Here is a 25,377-nt window from a genome sequence, read left to right on the forward strand (position 1 = left end):
TTGTAACAACCTCCAACAGAACAAGAAACGATATATACTCAGCTCAATTGTAACAACCTCCAACAGAACAAGAAACGATATATACTCAGCTCAAGTGTAACAACCTCCAACAGAACAAGAAACGATATATACTCAGCTCAAGTGTAACAACCTCCAACAGAACAAGAAACGATATATACTCAGCTCAAGTGTAACAACCTCCAACAGAACAAGAAACGATATATACTCAGCTCAATTGTAACAACCTCCAACAGAACAAGAAACGATATATACTCAGCTCAATTGTAACAACCTCCAACAGAACAAGAAACGATATATACTCAGCTCAATTGTAACAACCTCCAACAGAACAAGAAACGATATATACTCAGCTCAATTGTAACAACCTCCAACAGAACAAGAAACGATATATACTCAGCTCAATTGTAACAACCTCCAACAGAATAAGAAACGATACATACTCAGCTCAATTGTAACAACCTCCAACAGAACAAGAAACAGTATATACTTAGCTCAATTGTAACAATCTCCAACAGAACAAGAAACGATATATACTTAGCTCAATTGTAACAACCTCCAACAGAACAAGAAACGATACATACTCAGCTCAATTGTAACAACCTCCAACAGAACAAGAAACAGTATATACTTACCTCAATTGTAACAATCTCCAACAGAACAAGAAACGATATATACTTAGCTCAATTGTAACAACCTGTTGTGTCAATACAGTGGAGCTTACTTTATGTGTCTGCTATGTGTATGTTGTGTATGTTATTTATATTATGTTTAAGGACATTTTTGTTTTCTTCAGCGGAGCGTACAAAGTTAAAAAAGACGGAACCGGAGTTTCCCCTATCGGACCCCAAGATTTTAGTCTTTTGTCCCAAATCAAATTTAACAAATATGGCACAGATTATAGAGGTGAGGTTTTACATTTTTGATATTATGACATCGAAAACCTTAAAATATTTTGAATGTTTTTAAAACGAAAACAATATTGAAACAATAAATAATTATTCTTAGGATACTTGCAAATCTATTTTATATTTGTAAATTAAGACTCACTGACATACCACTCATTGATCACGAGATCTCTTAAACTGTCGCACGTATCCACATAAAATTTCTTACACAGGTTTCTTCTACCTTCAAGATACTCACTAAGAACGGTTTTTGACCAAATCGCAACCTTGGGACCGTCATTTGCGAAAAACCGCAAACTTTCTATCAAACCTTTGTATTTTATTTTCGGTATTTCCCAAAAAGGCCGCAGTCTATATAAAAAGCATCTTAAAATCACACAAATTTGTTTTTTTTTAAGCATTTTGTTTTCTTTTTCCTTTAACTCTACTTATTTTAAATATGCATTACGTCGTTTCCAATTCCTTTTAGACAAAACCAATTTAACATCATTAATTAGATAGGTATAGAGTTTTATCCTATTTATCGACTACGTGGGATATACAGCAAAGAGTACTTAGTAACACAGTCACAACAATTGAATCCTAATAGTAATAGCATTGAAAAGATAAATCTTGATCAGGGGTTCTCAACCTGTGCTTCGCGACCCCCTTGGAGGTCGATTGACGATTTGCCAGAGGTCGCCAAAGACCATCGAAAAAAGTATATTCTTCTATTGCTGTATGTGTGTGAGCGGGGATGGGGGTCGCGGCAGAGTGGGGGGGGATTGTAAAAAGGGGTCGCCGAGCTTAAAAGGTTGAGAACCGCTGATCAAGATCCATTGTCATTTCTCTGCATTCAAAAGTGGTCAACTAAACGATGACAATGAATAAAACTTAAATTGATATTTCCTTTTATTTAGAGAACAAAATGCCAAGAGAAATGTGGAAAGGAAAAAGGGGCATGAGTACGAAGGACCCACATTTTGTTGTTGACAGGGTGGGGGGGGGGGCTGTGGGGGGGGGGGAGAACGGATAAATAAAAGTGCTACTAAAATTAACGTGCCCAAAATATGAGAGCGTGTAGGTGTCGGGGGGTGCATTATGAAGTGGGTCATTCCTAATCAAGTCAAAAGGCTATGTAGGAGAAATTACGATGCGCAGGTAAAACAAAACTGAGGGGGGGGGGTTTCCAAAGAGCTAGAGAGAGAGAGAGAGAGAGAAAGAGAGAGAGAGAGAAAGAGAGAGAGAGAGAAAAGTAAAGAGCGAGTGGACCGTGAAATTTCATTGTAACAGATACACTAATTAGATCATTAAAATGTGGTCCGTTTAATAAAATTAAAAAAGGGGATGTTTCAGCCATTATAAACAATTTAAAGCTTATGAAAATATCGACGGGCGTAGCCGGTGCTTACGCTAGCTTTGACATATGAGTAGCAGTAACTGTCATTTGACTTGGCATTCGAAAAATTTCACACTGAACCAAATAATCGGCTCTTTAGTTACTTTTTTTTATTTCTATACCTTCTTTAAGCAATAAAATTCAGCCATAGACATTGGGAAGACTTAACGATATGTAGAAATGTGGTAGCGGTATAATGGAACCTAAAGAAAAACGTAAGGAGGAGAAGAGAGAGTTTGAAAAAAAAACAACAAAGAGAAAAATGATAAATAAACTGTTTCCACAACTAAATATATATATATATATATATATATATATATATATATATATATATATATATATATATATATATATATATATATATATATATATATATATATATATATATATATATATATACATATTGGAGATAAACTGAACAATGCCAAGGACGCTTCATTCTGATAGCGACTGACCAGATTAATAAGCTCTACCATAGACTATATATGGCTCTACACTCCTTCAATAGTGCCATTCAAGGATCTTTCTGGGTCCATTGCGTCACTTGTCGGTAGATTCTACAGGCGTTTATCTTGACCATATTTCATGTTTTTGTAAATCAAGTCGTATAATGAAATCTGCTTCATTTAACCCCGCACCTCAATGTGACCTATTAATACCACTACAGTCGTTATTGTGTGCTGTCAAGCGTGACACTATACCCTTACATGTGACTAGCTTTTATCTTTTGGTTTACTTACTGTAGTGTCATAGTCTACATGCACCTACTATTTTAATTTTAGGGAAATGAAACCGGCTGCATACTTAATATATTGACTCTTTTAGTCATTTTATTTCAGGTTATACAACAGGTGTGCATAGGAATTCCTCCGAAACATTCGTACGCTTAGATGGACGCACAGACTCTGCCTCGGGTAGTGTAAGTGTTTTTGTTCATGGCCAATGGAGAGACGTGTGTGACGATACCACCTGGGACAACAGAGAAGCACAGGTAGTCTGCTCCATGCTGGGCTTTCAAAGGTAGGATATGGTAACAGGTATGTCAGAAGTAAACTGGGGTTTTTACCTTTACCTTTACCTATCCCTTAGTCTGTTGGACCGTTGGGGCATCAAGGAAAACTTGTCGACCGTCTTTCTCCATTCCTCCCTGTCTTTTGCGTTGTTTAGAACCTCTTTCAATGGCAGGCCCGTCCATTCTTTTATGTTGTCCTCCAATCGCTTTCTCTGTCTGCCTCTTCTTCTTTTTCCTGGTACTGTTCCCTGAAGGAAGGTCGTTGGGAGCCCTGAAGATCTTGTAATATGGCCATAGATTTTAAGCTTGATTTTTTTTTACAATAGTTAGCAGGTCATCATGGGGTCCGATCGCTGCAGTAACCCTGTCTCTAATCTCTTGGTTTATGATGCGGTCTTTGAATTAATACCTATGATCCTTCTGTAGCATCTCAATTCCATTGCTACGATCCTCCTCTCTAGCTCTGCAGACAGCGTCCAAGACTCACAAACTGGTGTTAACAGAATTAGACAGATGTATGCTAGCGTTTTACAGATATGTTCGATATTTACAGAATTGTTAGTGCTTAACATGTTTGTACAAGTATAAAAGTCATGTTACAATTAAATATGTATGTTAATACTTTACAGGACTGATAGGGTTTCTAAATACATAGGAGGGTTCAAGAGATATGCTATGAACAGGCGATTTAGGTTTTATATGTTATGTTAGATTTTAACATGTGTGGGGCTGTTTAGATGTAACATTTCTTTTACGGCTTTATCTGGTCTGTTAGTGTTACTTTCGTATTTTTATCGTATATATGCACATCTTTTATCTGGTCTGTTAGTGTTACTTTCGTATTTTTATCGTATGTATGCACATCTTTATCTGGTCTGTTATTGTTACTTTCGTATTTTTATCGTATGTATGCACATCTTTTATCTGGTCTGTTAGTGTTACTTTCGTATTTTTATCGTATGTATGCACATTAGAATAATTTTTTAAATGTACTATTAGCGCATTTTATTTTTATTTTCTAAAAGAAAAAAAATTGTATTTATTCATAAACTAATGAAATAACAGTGATAAAAAAATATGTAGATCTAGATCCACGGTCTATTAGTCTCTATACATTGCACTTAGGACATGCGGGTTATGAAGCAAAGGAATTGTGCTGACTTAGGAACGTCGTAGAAACCCCTTTAAGGGGAAAAGTAATTTTTAGTTTTTGTGTCTTTATTTGTCCGTACTTTTTAGAGTGCAAAAACTTTTAATTTTATTTTAGATCTTGCAATGTTCGGGGCAATGTCTACATTTGTTTTTGAGAGAGAACGAATCCTGCTACACTTCATAATATTCTAATGATAAGCCTTTAGATCTAGAATCTAGACTATAGACAATGTGTATATTATTCGTGAACATTAATTTATTAAACTCTTAAATGAATGCGGAATATTTATTTTCTAATTTTTTAGACAGTTTTAATTGTATTTCATTTTCTTCTTGGAAAAAGTCTCATTTTCGATAATGGGTTTCTTTTTTATGTGATAAACAACGCCAAATGTTTGTTTTTTTAAATCGTATTATTGTAGTGTAGACAATAAAAAACAAAAGCTTGAAAATTCCTTGTCCATTAAAAAAGTCGTTTAGGGCCCCTACCTGAGTTTGTGTGACATTATAAACTCGCTTTGTAGTCTTGCTATTAACGCAAATTGTAAACATCTTTATTTCCGTACAGACAAGAAGCTCAGAGAGATTTAGGTGTTCAAGTAACAAATCGTGTAACTCCTTTAAACATCACCAACTGTTTGGGCTCTGAGAAACATCTTGCAGAATGTGGGGCACCAGAAGAAGGCAAATGGAATCTCTTAAACTGTACAAACAAGGCAACTGTAGTGTGCTCCAGTCCGCAGCATTTAGGTAGGGCAATGAACGAGATAGGTTATCATTGTCATGAATGTGTAGGAATAAATATAAGGCAACTGTAGTGTGCTCCAGTCCGTAGCATTTAGGTAGGCCAATGAACGAGATAGGTTGTCATTGTCATGAATGTGTAGGAATAAATATAAGGCAACTGTAGTGTGCTCCAGTCCGCAGCATTTAGGTAGGCCAATGAACGAGATAGGTTATCATTGTCATGAATTTGTAGGAATAAATATAAGGCAACTGTAGTGTGCTCCAGTCCGCAGCATTTAGGTAGGCCAATGAACAAGATAGGTTGTCATTGTCATGAATGTGTAGGAATAAATATAAGGCAACTGTAGTGTGCTCCAGTCCGCAGCATTTAGGTAGGCCAATGAACAAGATAGGTTGTCATTGTCATGAATGTGTAGGAATAAATATAAGGCAACTGTAGTGTGCTCCAGTCCGCAGCATTTAGGTAGGCCAATGAACGAGATAGGTTATCATTGTCATGAATGTGTAGGAATAAATATAAGGCAACTGTAGTGTGCTCCAGTCCGCAGCATTTAGGTAGGCCAATGAACAAGATAGGTTGTCATTGTCATGAATGTGTAGGAATAAATATAAGGCAACTGTAGTGTGCTCCAGTCCGCAGCATTTAGGTAGGCCAATGAACAAGATAGGTTATCATTGTCATGAATTTGTAGGAATAAATATAAGGCAACTGTAGTGTGCTCCAGTCCGCAGCATTTAGGTAGGCCAATGAACAAGATAGGTTGTCATTGACATGAATTTGTAGGAATAAATATTACTTCCTTCCTATCGTGCTTGGTTTTAGTTTAAATTAAAAATCCACATTTGTACACATCACCTGTTCTGTCTGTGTGGTACAATGCTGTACACGACTTTCCTAGATCAAGTTAAACCTTTACACAATTTTTTGTTGTACGTAACAAAACAAGTATGAAACAAAAAAACAATAAGTTAATAATTTTATTGGTAATTAATTATATTGTTTGGTATCGAAAAATGGAAATAAATGTTAGTTTATGAGAGATATAGCTACAAAAGAGAAGTTATTCCACTTTCTATATGTTATACATGTCTTTTCTCCCACTTTGCGTTCTCGGATCAAGAGGGAAATCGCATAATTATTCATAGTCGATACCTACATGAATAAATAAAAAATTAACAAATTAGTTTATCAATTAGTTAGTGGTAATTAATTAATTTTGTTTTGTATAGACAAAAAAGGAGCTAATTACTGCAATACTGGGATACATGGAAGTGATTTCGCTTATTTTTCCCCTTAGATAAGCTATGTTTTTTTTTTTAATTGCTTCTGAAATCCTAGATTTAAAGTCTTTTTAGGAATCAAAATATTTTTTTAAATAAGATATTTTTTACTTCAACTAGACATGAATACATCATACACATTAACTAATACTAACTTGATAGCCTGATAAAGAGGCCACGAGCTTCCACTAGACATGAAGACATAATGCACACAATGCATTAACTAATACTAACTTGATAGCCTGATAAAGAGGCCACGAGCTTCCACTAGACATGAAGACATAATGCACACAATGCATTAACTAATACTAACTTGATAGCCTGATAAAGAGGCCACGAGCTTCCACTAGACATGAAGACATAATGCACACAATGCATTAACTAATACTAACTTGATAGCCTGATAAAGAGGCCACGAACTTCCACTAGACATGAAGACATAATGCACACAATGCATTAACTAATACTAACTTGATAGCCTGATAAAGAGGCCACGAACTTCCACTAGACATGAAGACATAATGCACACAATGCATTAACTAATACTAACTTGATAGCCTGATAAAGAGGCCACGAACTTCCACTAGACATGAAGACATAATGCACACAATGCATTAACTAATACTAACTTGATAGCCTGATAAAGAGGCCACGAACTTCCACTAGACATGAAGACATAATGCACACAATGCATTAACTAATACTAACTTGATAGCCTGATAAAGAGGCCACGAACTTCCACTAGACATGAAGACATAATGCACACAATGCATTAACTAATACTAACTTGATAGCCTGATAAAGAGGCCATGAATTGTTTCCTTCGGGTTATAATAATGTTTTTGTTAATTCAACTCCCCGTCACGGTTTCCGAAATTCTTTTCAAATAGTGCAACTTTTTATGCCAGATGGGCCAGATTATACACCAGTACAATCTTTTTTTTCTGGATTCGTGAGGGAAGAGGCTGTCTGGGTTACATATCTAGTGTTTGTAAAATGTTTTTGTTTGTAAAATGTTTTACATGTTTCGGATGTTCCTTCAGAGTTGAAGATAGTTTACTTCCTAGTCCAAACCTCCCGCAGGACGACGGGGGATGGGAGCGGGCAGGGTTTGAACCCGGGACCATCGATAAATCCAAACGACAGTCCAGCGCGCAAACCGCAAGACCAGGCAGCCATCCACAGTGTGCCCTCCTAACTCAAGGTCTCTCGCGTAACTTTATCGCTATTCTAGTTCCGTTCTATATTTAGTATTCAGTCTCGTAACAAAGAAGGTCGTCTGTTTCTATGGCCTTGACTCACGGCGCGTGCCAAATGTAAAGTCAGAAACACTACTTATTATTTTATTGTTGTTTTAAATTAGATTTCACATACAAAATTATACATGCATACTAAATAAACTTTTTCTCATTAAAAAAAGGAAAACCTTTTTGTACATGTTGTTAGTACATGTTTTTAAAGAAATTACTTAATTTAGTAAAACATTTTAGAAAAAAAAGTTTTGACAAAAATCTTAAACCGTTTGTATAATTGTGTTAAAATATGGTAAATAGTCATCTCCCTTACAAGGAAAAGAGGGAAAAAAGGAGGACTACGGCAAAGACTGAGAAGAAGAGGGTTTCGCCCACCACTTCCTACGATTATTCTAGCTAACGTCCGCTCAATAAGAAATAAAGTGGATGAGGTATGTGCCCATGTACGCTACGACCACGTATTTAGGGAAAGTTGTCTATTGGCTTTTACTGAGACATGGTTAGAGGAGGATGACAACGACAATCTGATTGCTATTGATGGTTTCTCTTGCGTGAGATCTGACAGAACGGCTGAGTCTAAGAAGAAGAAAGGTGGAGGGCTTTGTGTGTACATCAACCTCAAATACTGTACCAACTACACGGTTAAAAAGAGAATGTGCTGTCCGGATCTAGAACTACTGGCGCTTTCATTGAGACCTTTTTATTTGCCACGAGACTTTGGGGTTATTTACATTGTCCTGGTTTATGTTCCGCCTACAGCCAAAACGGAAGTTGCAGCTGCAATAATCGCTGACGTAGTGCATGAGTTTCAGACAAGGTCACCGGACGCACCAGTAGTTATACTGGGTGATTTTAATAAATGCACCTTGAAGGTTGACCTACCCACCTTCTATCAACACATTTCATGTCCGACAAGAGAAAACAGAACTCTGGACTTATGTTATTGTAACATCAAAGGAGCATTCACATCTCGTGAAAAGCCACCACTAGGATCATCGGACCACAAAACAATACAACTGCTGCCTACTTACCGTACAAAACTTAAAGAAGGAAAAATCATTCAAAAAAACGTACAAGAATGGACACAAGACAATATTCTCAAACTACAGGGATGTCTAGACTGCACTGACTGGAATTTGTTCAAAGAGACCACTTCAAATCTGGAAGAATGGGTCGACGCAGTGACAAATTACATCAAATTCTGTGAAAACATGTGTGTCAGTACTAAGAGCATCAAGATATACCCCAACAATAAACCATGGGTCACTGCAAAAATAAAACGGGAAATAATCAAAAAGAAAAGAGCATTTATGAGTGGCGATGGACAGACAAGGAAAATTGCTCAACGAAATCTCAACGTCGTTCTTGAGGAAGGGAGGAGAAACTACCGCACCAAGCTGGAAGACTCAATTAATACAAGTGACATGAGACAGACGTGGGGCATCATGAACAAAATGGCAGGAGCACAAGTCAAATTTAAAAATAATCTTGCTACAAGAGACGAAAAAACATTGGCCAACGAGTTAAATGATTTCTATTGTCGCTTCGACACGAAAGATTTTAATTATCTAAGACTCAAAGCCCTTGAGGATGTCAATGTTAACAACTGCTTAGAATTAGCGATTACTAAAGAGCAAGTTTGTAACATTTTCAAAAACGTCAACCCAATGAAAGCTGGTGGGCCTGATGGAATAAAAGGGCGAATCTTAAAAGAATGTGCTGAACAACTAGCTGAACCTTTCCAAGATATTTTTTCTACTTCATTACTAAACCATGAGATACCACCTGTGTGGAAGTCATCTATAATTGTACCTGTGCCAAAGGTTTCCAAACCAAAGGAAATGAATGACTATAGACCTGTTTCACTTACTTCCATTGTGTCTAAATGTTTAGAAAAATTGGTTAAAATGTTTCTTCTGAATGATCTTTGTAATAAGTTAGACCCTTTACAATTTGCTTACCAAAAGGGTAAAGGTGTAGACGATGCCATCCTAAATATTTTAAACTGTGTCTACAAACATCTGGACTTACCGAACACTTATGTAAGATTGCTCTTTATGGATTTCTCATCAGCTTTTAACACTATACAACTTCATTTACTCATTGAAAAGATGAAAGCGTTGCAGATTAGTCCATACATAATACTATGGGCTAATGAATTTTTGACCCAGAGAGCTCAGAGGGTTAGGGTAAACAATGTTATATCTAATGAACGCATAGTTAACACAGGGGCGCCCCAGGGGGCTGTAACATCGCCATTGTGGTTCATTTTGTACACCAATGATTTTCAATCCGATAGTTATTGTTGCTCCTTCACAAAATTCGCTGATGATGCGGCTCTTCTTGCCCTGCTCTCAGAGAGCTCAGACGTAAATGAGTATTTCAAAGAACTAGAACACATTGAGGAATACTGTAAAGATAATTTTTTATTATTAAATGTAAAAAAAACCAAAGAAATGATAATCGATTTTCGTAGGGACAAGAAGGGAAATGATATTGTTTCTGTAGCTGGAGAGACTATTGAAATTGTGCAAACCTTTAAATACCTTGGTACTATCCTAGACAATAAACTAAATTTTACTGCAAATACTGATTATATCAGCAAAAAAGGGCAGCAAAGATTACGACTACTAAGAAAACTGTCTTCGTTTAATGTTAGCGAAAAGGCCTTGGCTATGTTTTATCACGCTCACATCTGCAATATTTTAAGTTTCAATATCACTGCCTGGTATGGCAATCTGAGCATTAAAAATAAAAATAAACTTAATAGAATCCTAAATGCTGCTGGTAAAATCATTGGCAAAAAACAAACCCCATTTGGGCAGTTGTTTGAGACAAACATCTATAAAAAAGCTAACAAGATCCTCGAAATAAAGAATCACCCTTTGTGTCAGGACTTTGTGATTTTACCATCACAAAAGAGATACAAGACACCGATAGCAAAGACAAACAGACACAAACACTCTTTTGTTCCCCTGGCAATCAAATCATTAAATAAGAACAATCTGGTATAAACTTTGTCACATGTAAATTATGAGTGAGTCTGGTGTGAATGTACACTTTGGTTTCTTATAGTTATAATGTTTTTTGTTTGGTGTAATGCACAAATTGTAAGACAAATTTCCTTACGGATAATAAAGATTATTATTATTATTATTATTATTACCAAAAAAAGTGGACCGTTTTTAGTTAATCTTAAAAATTAAATTTTTCACTTTCAGAAAAGAAAAAAATAACCGTTGCATCAGAACCTTGAAAGGTTTAAATGGCGGATTTTTAATATCTTTTCTAATTTACGAGATCTTAAGGGGACGAACGAATGGACAGACAGATCACACAAAATTTAAAAAAACATAAATGTATGAACTACCTACAATTTTCAAAAAGTATGCACTATTGTTTTTTTAAGCCCAGTATAATTAAAGCCGACAGACAGACGGACAGACAGATAGCCAAGAACTCAAACATACATACACACACACACACAGTATTTCACAAATTGTTGAATAGGCAGTGCGTGCTGATCGAATTCAACAGTAAATACCGAATCAAAAGCTGCTACTGTGTATTCATTACTGGCTCACTGACCGCATCTTTTTTTTTTTTCCAGCTTTCAAATTGGACAACTTTTTAATATTTTTCAATTCTTCTACTAGAGATTTTATTCGCATGGATTTAAATACAAACAGGTATGTAGAATATATTTTTTACAAAAAAGGCATATGAGAAAGAACTTTCCAAATCATAACAAGTTTTTCTTTTTTGTCTTTTTAAGTTACACTAGAAAAAATATTGCTGATACAATGACGTCTGTTGTGTATGACCCCTTGAACCAGTTCATTTATTACAACGTGGTGAATAAAGTCACCAATACTTCAGTCATCAAGTCAAATGACTTAATAACAAGAGGAAGTAGTGTGGCTATTTCAAGCACAATCTCAGGTAAAGAGCTTTACGTTGAAATAACAAGCACAATCTCAGGTAAAGAGCTTATGTTGAAATAACAAGCACAATCTCAGGTAAAGAGCTTTACGTTGAAATAACAAGCACAATCTCAGGTAAAGAGCTTAATTTGAAATAACAAGCACAATCTCAGGTAAAGAGCTTACGTTGAGATAACAAGCACAATCTCAGGTAAAGAGCTTTACGTTGAAATAACAAGCACAATCTCAGGTAAAGAGCTTATGTTGAAATAACAAGCACAATCTCAGGTAAAGAGCTTACGTTGAGATAACAAGCACAATCTCAGATAAAGAGCATACGTTGAAATAACAAGCACAATCTCAGGTAAAGAGCTTACGTTGAAATAACAAGCACAATCTCACTTAAAGAGCTTACGTTGAAATAACAAGCACAATCTCACTTAAAGAGCTTACGTTGAAATAACAAGCACAATATCATGCAAAGAGCTTACATTGAAATAACAAGCACAATATCAGGTAAAGAGCTTACATTGAAATAACAAGCACAATTTCATGCAAAGAGCTTACGTTGAAATAACAAGCACAATCTCAGGTAAAGAGCTTAATTTGAAATAACAAGCACAATCTCAGGTAAAGAGCTTACATTGAAATAACAAGCACAATCTCAGGTAAAGAGCTTATGTTGAAATAACAAGCACAATCTCGGGTAAAGAGCTTACGTTGAAATGACAAGCACAACCTCAGGTAAAGAGCTTACATTGAAATAACAAGCACAATCTCAGGTAAAGAGCTTACGTTGAAATAACAAGCACAATCTCAGGTAAAGAGCTTACGTTGAAATAACAAGCACAATTTCAGGTAAAGAGCTAACGTTGAAATAACAAGCACAATCTCAGGTAAAGAGCTAACGTTGAAATAACACGTAGAGTTTGTCCATCGTGGTGCGTGATGACCACTTTTGTCCTCCAGGGGGCTGAGCGCTTTGCACTGGGGTTTTGTGGGTGTCCCTAAAGCGTTTTCTCTGTCCACATTGTGAGCGCCTTCTTTCCCTTAATTGACCACACAAGAGTCGTTTAGGGATGCGGCGGTCTTCCATTCTGCAGACGTGTCCTGCCCATCGCAGCTGGGACTGCATCAGGGTTGTGTGGATGCTTTCCAGACCCGCTCTTCGAAAGACTTCAGAATCTTGTATTTTTTTGTCTTGCCATTTGACATTCAGTATTTTTCCTGTGTAAGTAGTAAGTAAACTATATTGAGATATTTAAAGTACGTACTCTCCTAATTCTAACGAACACATTTGTACAGGTGCTCCTTATTCACTGGTGCCATTAGAGCGTGGAGCGGGTCCCCCTGAATCAGCCAGAGAAACCAATGACTTGGCACGATTAGATAAACACAGGATAATTGTCTCAATTATTCTAATTATCTTTTTCTTTTGTGACTTGTACAAGTATTATAACAAAACAAAATATATGTGTTTGACTTTCAGGAAGTGACATCAACAGTCTGGCTATCGACACCAACCTGCACGCAATATTTTACACCGATGTCAAGAAGAAACTAATTGGCGCGCTTTCAATGAGTGACAATAGTTCGAGGGTTGTCCTCTCTGGCCTAGACGAACCAAGATATATGGCCGTTGACAAGCTCGATAGGTCAGTTTAATTCTCTATCTTATTCACACACAAAAAAAAATATTTTAAATACTTATAGTTTAGATGTACATGCACAACGAATAAAAATGTTTTAAATTCAAATCATAATATACTGCAAAGAAACAAGTGACTGAATAATTCTTTAAAAACACAATTCATAAGCCTACATAGTGATTTCTAGAGACCTAAAATATTATAGTAACTTCCATAACCTAAAACCTATAACAGGCACAAGAAAAACAACACTTTAAAAAACAAAAAAAAAAACAAAGGGAAAAATAAGCTAGCCTAATTACTGCCATTTATCTCAAGATGCCAAAGTTTAGCTCCCTTTCTGCTTTGTAAAACAAAATTAAATAATTACTACTAATTATTTAACTAATCGGCTCCATTTTGTCTGACTGATTCGTGTATTATATAAAATTTCAACTTGATCCGAGGATGTAAAGGTACATAACTCACGTGACAAAACGTAATAATGGGAATAAAGCCGTATATAATTCCACATCTCTTATTATGTAGCATTTATTCCCATTATTTCTTTATCAAACACTATAATTTAATATCAACAATTAATTAACTAATTGGTTTATTCTTTTTTTTTATTGTTATTCGTAATTTAGAATGAATTATTGTGCAACGTTTAAATTTAATCCGATAATTGGAAGCTGCATAAACGGGACGGACGGACAGACAGTTTATTTGAGCGTTGTATAAACTATAGAAAATCCCTTAAGCTAAGGGACTACAGAAAACATGTACACCCAAAAAAATTGTAAGTAAATCTCATTTTACAAAATGTAGAATTAATTTTTGAAAACATTTGAAACAGGACAATATTTTGGACAGAATGGGGTCCAGTTCCTAAGATAGAGAAAGCCAATTACGACGGGACTAACAGACGGCTTGTGGCAACTACTGGCTTAAGAAAACCTAACGGCATAGCTGTTGATTCTAAAGGTACGAATTATTTCATACATTTATAATTCACTATATTTCAAGAAATATTTATTTAATTATAGATTGTAGATTCAATGCAGGTTCCCATATACCTGTATCGCTATAAGAAATATAATTGTAAATCTTTAACAAATATAGATATTACAATCGCGAAACTAGCATTTACATTTAAAAAATAAGAAAATGTTACATTTGTAGAGAAATTCGTATTGATTTGAAGAAAAAAACACACAACAAACGCTTCAATGGACATCATTCACCAATCGTAAACAAACAATATTTAGTCAAGATTGGTGAATGAGGTCCATTAGGTCCTTGTACACATTGTGAAGTTACGTGGGAGGCAACTCAAACGAATGGAAAAAAGGTTTTAGTGTTTATTTACCTTGATTAATGTGTAAATAAACAACTGCACACATAAACAGTGCTTGTCAAGCCTTAGGCTCACTCTCTTAAACCGAGTCTAGTTCTAGGATTCCCTCCTGCTAGTCTACATCACTGTACAGAGTCAACCGCTACCCAGTGTTATTCCAGGACTACAGGAACAGCCTTCTAAAATGACCACGTCAAATCTCGAACGCCTATATTGTAGCACGCTAGACTCCTTCTTCTCTACAGTTCGGGTGAAAGGAAGCTTCTGTCTGTTTGCGTTCTTATCACGAGTTGAATATTGCGCAATATTGTGTGGAAAGGTAGTTATAGAGTTAAGGTAGGATAGATTATTATCTACTCTCTCTATCTCTCTCTGTATATATATATAATATATATATCTTTTTGTGGCATTTTACGTCTCCAGAGATGATCTTTTCCCTTTGCAACTTCTTGTGTGACTAAAGAGGCCAATCCTTGATACACAGCTGCGGTCGCAGGTTGGGCATATATAATCGCCAGGCGCCGTTGCATTTTCACCCTTCTTTCTGCTTCTGTTGTGTATGACATCTGCAATCCGTGACCCTTCCTTTATGCTCGCTCTCCAGGTGGATCTATCCAGTGCCACCTCTTCCCAGTTGCCAGTGTCGATTTTGAAGAGCTTCATGTCGCGTTTGCATACATCCGTATAACGTTAAATTGGACGACTACAAATCTGCTGGCCCAACTGACTTCCCTCAATATATATATATGTATGTATGTATATATATATATATATATATATATATATATATATATATATATATATATATATATATATATATATATATAGTGAATAGATTCAATCTACTAAAGCTAACAATTTGTTTGTGCTTATATAGCCAAGCTAGTGTATTTCTGTGATGCCGGTACCAACTCCATTGAAGTCATGAGCACAGATGGAAACAATAGATGGGTTTTATTTACTGACTACAGTTCTAACTTTGATTCTCTGACCATCACTTCAAAATATATTTTTTACTCAGACAAGAATAAAAGGTAACCTTACACTTCATAACTAAATTTAAACACAGCGAAGCATACATAATACATTGCCATGAGATGCAACGTTGTAATTTAATGTGATATATCTACACAAATATAGATTTACACAAATATGAATTTACGCAAATATTTAAACAGATGACAAACCAAATAACGCAGCTTAATTAACCGAAATCATTTCTTTCTCTCTAGGAGTATCATGCGCCTGAACCGTGACGGCACTAACCACAGATCTGCTGGTCCACCTGACTTCCCTCAAGTTACTGGACTTTACGCTTTTGACAGCATTCTAAATTAAATCTACCTAAGGCCTACTGGATCCATATACTGCAACTTGTACTACAAGAAAGATATTGTTAGTTAAGTGTTATATGAAATAAAATTGATGAAACCAATTAGCATGCTTTAAATATTGAAGAATATTATATAGTTATAAACCTGGTGGTGAGACAGATGGGGGTAGTGCTGTGTTTGTTTTTAGACTACGCAAATCGCCAAAGGCCAGCGCTAGACAATCGGTCAACCGTAACGAGTGACAGTACACGCCAGTTCAGCAAGGACCTGTGTTGTAAATATTACGCACGCAGGTTACGGCGAATATAATCAAGTGAGTGGTCAAGTGACGTTCTATCCGGTTTTAAAAGACCAGTAGGGACCCTATATAAGAGCGTGTGTGTGAGTCAAGACACTTTACGTAACCTCACTATGTGACCAGTTCGAGGCGAAGTCAGTCCGGAGCAGAGGCTATGTTTTTGGACAGTCAGTGTAATATCGCATAGGGCTCCGCAACTGCTAGGACCGGCCCTGCTCTAATTGCACTAGGTTTTCAAACCTGCCATATCACCAGAAAACGTACAAGTGGGCACTGTTGAGATGACTACAATGAACTATGTTTGCCAGTAAAGAAGTTCGACCCTGGCAGTATCAGAAAATGAAAATGTGTTTATTTCTGCTATAATAGTATTACCTTTATTTGTATGGAGGAAAAATTGTTAACGAACACAGTAATACGACAGTACAAATGAAATGTAAATTTACACCACAATTGTATTCATATTTTATATGTAGTGTTACCAGACACATGCACGCATGTAGGAAGACAGATGGGGAGGACAAAGCCTTACAAAGGAGGACAAATGGAAGGACAAAACCTTCCAAAAAAGGACGAATGGGAGAACAAAACATTACAAAGAAGGACAAATGGAAGGACAAAACCTTACAAAGGAAGACAAATAGGAGGACAAAGCCTTACAAAGGAAGACAAATAGGAGGACAAAGCCTTACAAAGGAAGACAAATAGGAGAACAAAGTCTTACAAAGGAAGACAAATAGGAGGACAAAGCCTTACAAAGGAAGACAAATAGGAGGACAAAGCCTTACAAAGGAAGACAAATAGGAGAACAAAGCCTTACAAAGGAAGACAAATAGGAGAACAAAGCCTTACAAAGGAAGACAAATAGGAGGACAAAGCCTTACAAAGGAAGACAAATAGGAGAACAAAGCCTTACAAAGGAAGACAAATAGGAGGACAAAGCCTTACAAAGGAAGACAAATAAGAGGACAAAGCCTTACAAAGGAAGACAAATAGGAGGACAAAGCCTTACAAAGGAAGACAAATAGGAGGACAAAGCCTTACAAAGGAAGGCAAATAGGAGGACAAAGCCTTACAAAGGAAGACAAATAGGAGGACAAAGCCTTACAAAGGAAGACAAATAGGAGGACAAAGCCTTACAAAGGAAGACAAATAGGAGGACAAAGCCTTACAAAGGAAGACAAATAGGAGGACAAAGCCTTACAAAGGAAGACAAATAGGAGGACAAAGCCTTACAATGGAAGACAAATAGGAGGACAAAGTTTTACAAAGGAAGACAAATAGGAGGACAAAGCCTTACAAAGGAAGACAAATAGGAGGACAAAGCCTTACAAAGGAAGACAAATAGGAGGACAAAGCCTTACAAAGGAAGACAAAATAGGAGGACAAAGCCTTACAAAGGAAGACAAATAGGAGGACAAAGCCTTACAAAGGAAGACAAAATAGGAGGACAAAGCCTTACAAAGGAAGACAAATAGGAGGACAAAGCCTTACAAAGGAAGACAAATAGGAGGACAAAGCCTTACAAAGGAAGACTAATAGGAGGACAAAGCCTTACAAAGGAAGACAAATAGGAGGACAAAGCCTTACAAAGGAAGACAAAAAAGAGGACAAAGCCTTACAAAGGAAGACAAATAGGAGGACTAAGCCTTACAAAGGAAGACAAAAAAGAGGACAAAGCCTTACAAAGGAAGACAAATAAGAGGACAAAGCCTTACAAAGGAAGACAAATAAGAGGACAAAGCCTTACAAAGGAAGACAAATAAGAGGACAAAGCCTTACAAAGAATGAAAGACGGGAAGACAAACTTACAAAAGTGATCCAAAGGGAACACAAAGCCTTACAAAGGAGAACAAAGAGACGACAAAGCCTTACAAAGGAAGACAAAAAACATTGTCACTAGTAAATAATACTCATGAGATAAACATGCAGCCAGAGAGTAGAATGTTTAGACTGAGAAGAAAGGGAAGAAAAAATTGATGAAACTCAATAACGAGGACACACACACACAGCGACACACAACACAGCGACACACAACACAGCCTAGAAACAACCAGTCCCTACAAATATAGGGCCTAGGTTTCGACTATCATCAAATTCTGTTAACCTTTCTCCCTCAAAGACTGTTCTCTAGAGCTGCTATCAGGCATGTGTATGTGACATGGCAAGTTTATTCATATTTTTTTCACCATTAAAGCTCGGAGCCTGACTGTTGTTAACTCTTTCTCTCCTAAGTGACGATACCAGCGTTGATTCCACCAGAATGTGGTAAATAATTACGGAGAGAAAGAGTCAAAACGTTAATAACTGAGCATGATTTTTTAAAAATGAAATATATCAGAGAATGAAAGGCTTGACAATATTATTTATCACATTTCTCCAAGCGACTTAAAGCAGTAGTTTATCAAGTCTCCGTATACATTTTGTGACGATCCTTTATTCTGGAAAATTTTATATATCACACAACATTGTGAGAAAATGGACGAAGTTTTTAGTGATCTAATCAAATAGAATGTACGAAAGTTTTACACTCAATGCAGGTAGATCCAACATAAAACTTATTAAAATGAATAGAAATCATATAGAATTAATAGAAGAAAAATACTTCACATTCTAGACTGATTTATTTTTTTCGTGGTGGCTTAGTGGTAAAGTGCTTGGCTTTCGAGCCGGTTGTCCCGGGTTTGAATCCTGGTGAAGACTGGGGTTTTTGAATTTTGGTATCTCCGAGTCCACCCAACTCTAATATTAGAGTACCTAACATTAGTTGGGGAAAAGTAAAGGCGGTTGGTCGTTGTGCTGGCCAGATGACACCCTAGTTAACTTGAGCCACAGAAAACACTTGACCTTTACATCATCTGCCCTATAGATCGCAAGGTCTGAAACAGTAAGGGAACTTTCCTTTTACAAATCAAGACTTGAACACACACTCTTTTGCACTTGGCACTTCCTCGAGACCATCTCGTAGACTCATTTGTAAAAGTGTAACAAAATAAAACTGTGGTAATGTAATGAATTTATTTAGACTATTTTTATAGTATGACATCATGGAACTATAGACTTGAATCTAGCGAGTTAATCATATACAAAAAAAACTGGCATGTTTCTTCTGTTTCCTAGTAGAAGTGTGATTATACCAGGGTTAAGTGGAACAATAGGACATCTTGAACTTATCAAAGGTCTACTTGACGACTTTCTCAAACAGAAGGCGGTTTTCCCATAGTCATTAAAATACTTGCCTATAAAAGTTAATTAAAGGAAAAAGTGATATTTTAAAGTTGGTTTCATGTGGGATAGAAGCATGCCCTGTGGGTAGTCTAAGCAAAGTTAAAATAGATTTTTACTTTATAACAGCTATCAAAGAAAAAAGTATAATAGAATTAAAATATATGTATATAAATATTACTATAAAGTAAAGAACGTAACAAAACTATGGTTAAAACTTTTTAAATGGAAAAACTTCGTAAAGATTCAGTAATCACATACAAAGATAAACACGCGTTTGGGGTCTCGATGTGTGCAGTTGATAATTTCAACATATCCCGAGGTAAAAGCAAAAAAATCAGTTCTAAAAATGGGTCACGAAACTCCACTATTTACTAGCTCTATCTCATAGTCAATATGTAAATGAATCACTAATTAGATGTTTACATTTTGAAAGCTTTTTTAATGAGTGATATTATGTTGAAAACAAGAGAAGTCATTCCCCTTAGGCCTAAATCAAGCACATAATTACGCGTGTATACAGATCCATAGCCTGGAAATAGTTTTGATGCTGGATTTTATAAGTCACTTATCTCCTCTTATGCATTCTATCCATATGTGCATTTATTGATTATTGCATAATTTTATGTAACTCCAGTGTATATTAGCTTGTTTTAGGATAATAAAGAGGTAATAGAAATGTAACTATTTTCTCACATCTGCAGGTTATTTACTTTTACTGCTTTGGTTTCATTTATGGAGAGGTAAGAGCAATTATAATTATGTATTCATTCCCTTGTTAATTAATAAATATAAGAAACGAAATTTTGTAAATATTTTTTTACTAGTTTTTAAAAAGATTTTCTTATATTAAAAAAAAAAGAGTTTTTAACTCAAAAATGAAGTTTTGTATTCTATACCTATATGACTTGTTTGGTCTACATATTGGTAAAATCAATGATTTATAAAAACCAAAAAAAGAATATTTACAGATTTCATTTACTTTCGTACAGCTGTATCATACAATAATATATATATATATTTATATATATATTTACAGTGGAGTCACTAACATGTTTACAGTGTACTTCGTACCAGCTTTATTGTAACAATTCTGTTACATGTGCAGAGCATGAGGTCAGTGATATTTGTTACATGTTGCTCTTTCTCTTTTGCTTGTCGAATTGATGATGATGCTTAACTTTTTAGACAGTGTGGGATATATTGGTGCACAATAATAAAGCTTGTCTTCAAGTCCGAAGATTAATGAGGAGTGCAGTATTTCCACATGACTACGCAGCCCCAGCTGTGACCTTTGATCAAAGAGGAGTGCAGTATTTCCACATGACTACGCAGCCCCAGCTGTGACCTTTGATCAAAGAGGAGTGCAGTATTTCACATGACAACGCAGCCCCAGCTGTGACCTTTGATTAATGAGGAGTGCAGTATTTCACATTGGCTACGCAGCCCCAGCTGTGACCTTTGATTAATGAGGAGTGCAGTATTTCACATGACTACGCAGCCCCAGCTGTGACCCTACACAATACTCTTTTGTCCTAAATAAATCCAATCATCCGTTTAACATGGGGCTTGTGGGTGTGCTGTGAGATTGTGGTAGCAACCAAAGATGTCCACTCCTATCATTCAGAAGCCACCCGTCAGAATACCAAGAGACAGGATGGCTAGGTACACATACTCCGCAAGTCAACAGTTTTTTATCTTAAAAATTCATTTTGATCTTTGTGAAAAACTTTCGGAATGTTTTGTTTTCTATTTTCGTATGTTCCCACAGAATCAAAGGTTATTACATCCTAGCCCTAACCACCCGCGGGGGCTGCTGGGTTTAAATACTGAACTAGTGCAATGGCAGGCTAATATAGAATAGATAATGGTTACTAAAAATTAAGAATTGATTTACAAACTTGGTCGAGTGTGTTATGAATAATTTGTGTGGGATCACAATTCGTCTGATCCGACATTTGTTTGCCTACAATTCCAGTTAATCTATATAACAAACGGAAATCGCTGTCAATTTTTTAGTTCTTTCAGAAATGTCTTTAAAAAATGTTTACTTTTACATATGGCGCTCTCTTTTACTTGATTTAGTACACTCGTTTTCTTTTTTTTAACCATATTTTGCCTGGTTTTGTACCTTCTTTTGCTTGTTTTTCAACTTTTTTTTTTGCCTGGTTTTGTACCTTCTTTTGCTTGTTTTTAACTTTTTTTTTTGCCTGGTTTTGTACCTTCTTTTGCTTGTTTTTAACTTTTTTTTTTGCCTGGTTTTGTACCTTCTTTTGCTTATTTTTGCCCTCTTTTGCCTGGTTTTGTAGACTTGTCGTTATGTGCCCTCTTTTGCCTGGTTTTGTAGACTTGTCGTTATGTGCCCTATTTTGCCTGGTTTTGCACCCTCTTTTGCTTGTTTTTTTTTTCTTTTTGTTTAGTCTCGTACCTTCTTTTGCTTGGTTTTGAACTTTTTTTGCCTGGTGTTGTACCTTGTCGATAGATTCATACATTCTTTTTAATATTTTATATTTGCTTAAATAGACAAGACTGTATGTTATAGAATATATGTGCGTCTTCTTGCTAAAACCAAGAGAAAAGGTGGAGGTATGGCCTGGTTGTGTAGACTAAACAGATTCTGATGAAATCACGAGTTGGTCTGTCGTAGTTTAAGTTAATAAATAATTGTGTGAAAGTTGAAGGGGAGAGAACTAGGGAGAGATAAGTTAGACAGAAAGACGTGAATTTAAAATGAGTTATAGCTCTTGTTTGAAGTCTCAGTTTTAGCTTTTTACACCTTTTGTGAAGTTAAAACCTGTTGTATATTTATAAATAAAAGTTATACTCATATGTGTATAAAACGAAGTCTGTTCAACAGTGGCGTAGCTAGTGGCGTATCTAGCGTGGGGAAGGAGGAGGAGCATTTCAAAATCCCCTTGGGCCCCCATTTGAGGGGAGCCCCGAATGAATGTTTTTACATTAATTTAAAAAAATAAAATTAAATATTACGCAAAATGCAGCGGCCCCCCCCCCCAAATAGGTCAAGCCCTCCAGGAGTCCCCAAACAATGGAAAATTTCTAGCTATGCTTCTGCTGTTCAAGTTTAATTTTCTACGCAGTTTTAATTGTGCGAGCTGTTTGGAACTACAAACCAACTAACTTTTTCTTTACATTGCCTTCTCATGAGGTCAAATTAACTTTTTTTGAATCTGTTCAATTAAAATGCAGTAGTCTGACTCTAGATTAAACCTAACAGTTTCCTCAAGAACAAAAATGTGTATGTTATTTTCAGGTGTGCTACACCCATACCACCAATGTCAACTCACGAATACAATATGACATGGGCTGCGCCAAGCAAGGTGTAGGTAGCTCATTCTTTACAATCGATTTCTCTGAACTGTAATCATGAAATTTGTTCGTCGACAACGGAAACAATTTTTAAATCTATAATAAATCTATATATTTAATTCTCTTCTTCCCTCAAGAGCTTGGACGAGAAGAAGAAGTAAAGGAAAGATCACTCTCTTATTTCTGCAATTTTTTTTTATAATTTACACCTAGAATTAGCGCGGGTCCTTTGAAAGTGCGGGGCCCTCTGCGGTCACATAGGGGCCTAAGGCCGGCCCTGCAAAATAACGGCGTATGCTACGCCGTGGGTCGACTACTTACTTTTTAATCCTGTGCACTCCCAGGGGAGCATAGGGCCGCAACCACACCTCTCCACCGAACTCGGTTCTGAGCAGCTTTCTTCATCTGCTCCCATGTCATTCCAGTACCCTCAGCTTCACTGATGACTGACCTCTTCCAGGTTTTCTTCTGTCTGCCCACTTTCCTTGTGGGTTCCAGTCAAGTGCCTGCCTTGCAACATTGGTAGCTGGTTTTCGCAGGGTGTGTCCTATCCAGCTCCATTTTCGTTTTGTGATGTCTTGGGCTATGGGTTTTTGTCTAGTTCTCTCCCACAAATTGATAGTAGTTATATTTTCTGGCCACCTAATATCCGGCGTAGGCATCTGTTAACAAAGGTCTGGAGCTTTACCATATTTGTTTTAGTAACACTCCAAGTTTCTGAACCTTATAGAAGGACAGACTTAACTTTTGGGTCAACTAGTAGATTGTATTTAAGATCCCAATCTCATGCTACAGCTAAAAATAGAACTGCCTGCACAATAAAACAAACATCGGACTGGCTATATGGGCAATTGGGAAAATGCCCGGTGGCCCGGTACCCAAATGGGCCGGTAGGGCCACCGAAATGGCCTGATCGAAGTCACTATAACACATATCAAGTTGTTAAAGGTTGTATAATATTCTTCTTATATTATTATTTTTATAAAAGGCCCTCTGGGCGTCGTGTTAAAAAAAAAATCTTTCACAGACATTACAGTGTAATACTATTTTAATCAAACACATTTTCCGAAAATAAAATGTAGAATGTTGACAGTGCTTCTAGTAGGCTTCATCATTTTAGGGCCTACATAATTGCTGATTTAAAAAGACTTATTATTGCTTATTAAGATATAGAGTTCACTCTAGGCATGCATATCGATACATTATCAAACTTAACAATGATTTTTAAGGACCGATACACCTAGAAATGGATGCCCATCACATGATAGAGAATTTGTGGGCCGAATTTTACACATATATTACATGATAAGAGCAAACGTTTAATAAGATAATCCCATAAAATATACGTTCCTACCACACTTGCCTGTGAACATAAGTGAAATTTAAACCAGAAAGGTAGTTTTTGTTGAATTGAAATTTCACTAAATTTTGGCCCATACGTTTTTGAAGTAGTGTGATATATATATATATAGGCCCTATATATATATATATATATATATATAGGCCCTATATATATATATATAGGCCCTATATATATATATAGATATATATATATATATATATAATCATTTATTTATTTTTATCTATTTATTTTTTTAATTTATATATTCATTTATTTATTTGTATTTATTTATTTATTTATTTATTATTTCTTTGTTTTTATTTATATGTTTTTATTTATATGTTTTTATTTATATGTTTTTATTTATATGTTTTTATTTATGTATGTGCTTGTGTCGACGACGACCCAGTTCTGTCAACATTACAACACCGAGAACGACCTGCTAGTTGGTAAACGCGATACAGAGACAGAAGCAAGAGACAAGAGAGACAACCTGTGCCTCAAGTGCTGCCATTGGAATGATTGCAATGGTCGGCTTTGTTCTGATACAAGTAAGAGTCTATCAACTTTTTTTTTTCTATTTTCACCTGCATGCTAACTGACTATTTTACTGTATGAAGATCAATTTATCTGATTGTAATCTTAAATTAGCGAAATACAAATGTATGTCCTCAGCTGCGTCACTAGGGTTAGTGTCACACGGTGCGGTCCTCCTATTTCGCACCTCTTATTCACGCTACTGCATGTTTAGAAACTTCCGAGAGAGAGAGAGAGAGAGAATATATATCGTTGAGTAAAGAGTCGAGTCTAGCTACTGTTCGTTGGTTAGAAATTAGAAAAAGTCATAATCTTAATTATAAATTAATTTGTTAAACAGAATTTGTGCCCGGACAGTTTTACATAGTAAAAGACCACTCTGAAAAAAAAAAGATTTTTTTAATAGCTTTTATATAGCGTCACTTTTATGCTTATAGCATGCTCAGAACGCTGTGGTCCAATCTCATTTGTGGACCAGTTGGGGGACGGGATATCTGGGAGAAGGTTTTCCGTGCTGCCTTTAGGCGCTCAGTAAACACAACTCTGCTCAAGTCGGGTGTCGAACCTCAATCTCCCTTGATAGGTAGCCAAGCCAAGCTCAAGCGTACTTAGCCTCTAGACCACACATCCCACGTTTAACCTGTTTAAGCTATG

General features: G+C 36.1%; 2 protein-coding genes across 4 annotated transcripts in view; both read left to right on the top strand.

The window, feature by feature from the left end:
* LOC106077226 (low-density lipoprotein receptor-related protein 4-like) overlaps window positions 1-16,095 on the top strand; it is a 35,313-nt gene extending 19,218 nt beyond the window's left edge. The window contains exons 12-20 of the mRNA XM_056040676.1: window positions 815-924; window positions 3,144-3,324; window positions 5,037-5,218; window positions 11,360-11,438; window positions 11,525-11,691; window positions 13,162-13,327; window positions 14,160-14,287; window positions 15,538-15,694; window positions 15,893-16,095. Of these exons, the coding sequence (XP_055896651.1) occupies window positions 815-924; window positions 3,144-3,324; window positions 5,037-5,218; window positions 11,360-11,438; window positions 11,525-11,691; window positions 13,162-13,327; window positions 14,160-14,287; window positions 15,538-15,694; window positions 15,893-15,998 (1,276 nt within the window). The 3' untranslated portion in view covers window positions 15,999-16,095. The remainder of the gene's footprint in view (window positions 1-814; window positions 925-3,143; window positions 3,325-5,036; window positions 5,219-11,359; window positions 11,439-11,524; window positions 11,692-13,161; window positions 13,328-14,159; window positions 14,288-15,537; window positions 15,695-15,892) is intronic.
* Window positions 16,096-19,586: 3,491 nt separating this feature from the next.
* The window catches only part of LOC106072935 (uncharacterized), a 67,719-nt gene continuing 61,928 nt past the window's right edge, over window positions 19,587-25,377 (top strand). For 2 of the 3 annotated variants that reach the window (XM_056040665.1, XM_056040666.1), the window contains exons 1-5: window positions 19,703-19,839; window positions 20,222-20,260; window positions 20,557-20,633; window positions 22,789-22,857; window positions 24,596-24,737. In XM_056040665.1, the coding sequence (XP_055896640.1) occupies window positions 19,743-19,839; window positions 20,222-20,260; window positions 20,557-20,633; window positions 22,789-22,857; window positions 24,596-24,737 (424 nt within the window). In that variant the 5' untranslated portion in view covers window positions 19,703-19,742. Of the gene's footprint in view, window positions 19,601-19,702; window positions 19,840-20,221; window positions 20,261-20,556; window positions 20,634-22,788; window positions 22,858-24,595; window positions 24,738-25,377 lie in introns of those variants that run through there. The other variant, XM_056040667.1, reaches the window with a different exon arrangement.

Source organism: Biomphalaria glabrata, chromosome 9 (genome assembly GCF_947242115.1).
Source record: "Biomphalaria glabrata chromosome 9, xgBioGlab47.1, whole genome shotgun sequence".
Classification (NCBI taxonomy): Eukaryota; Metazoa; Mollusca; class Gastropoda; family Planorbidae; genus Biomphalaria; species Biomphalaria glabrata.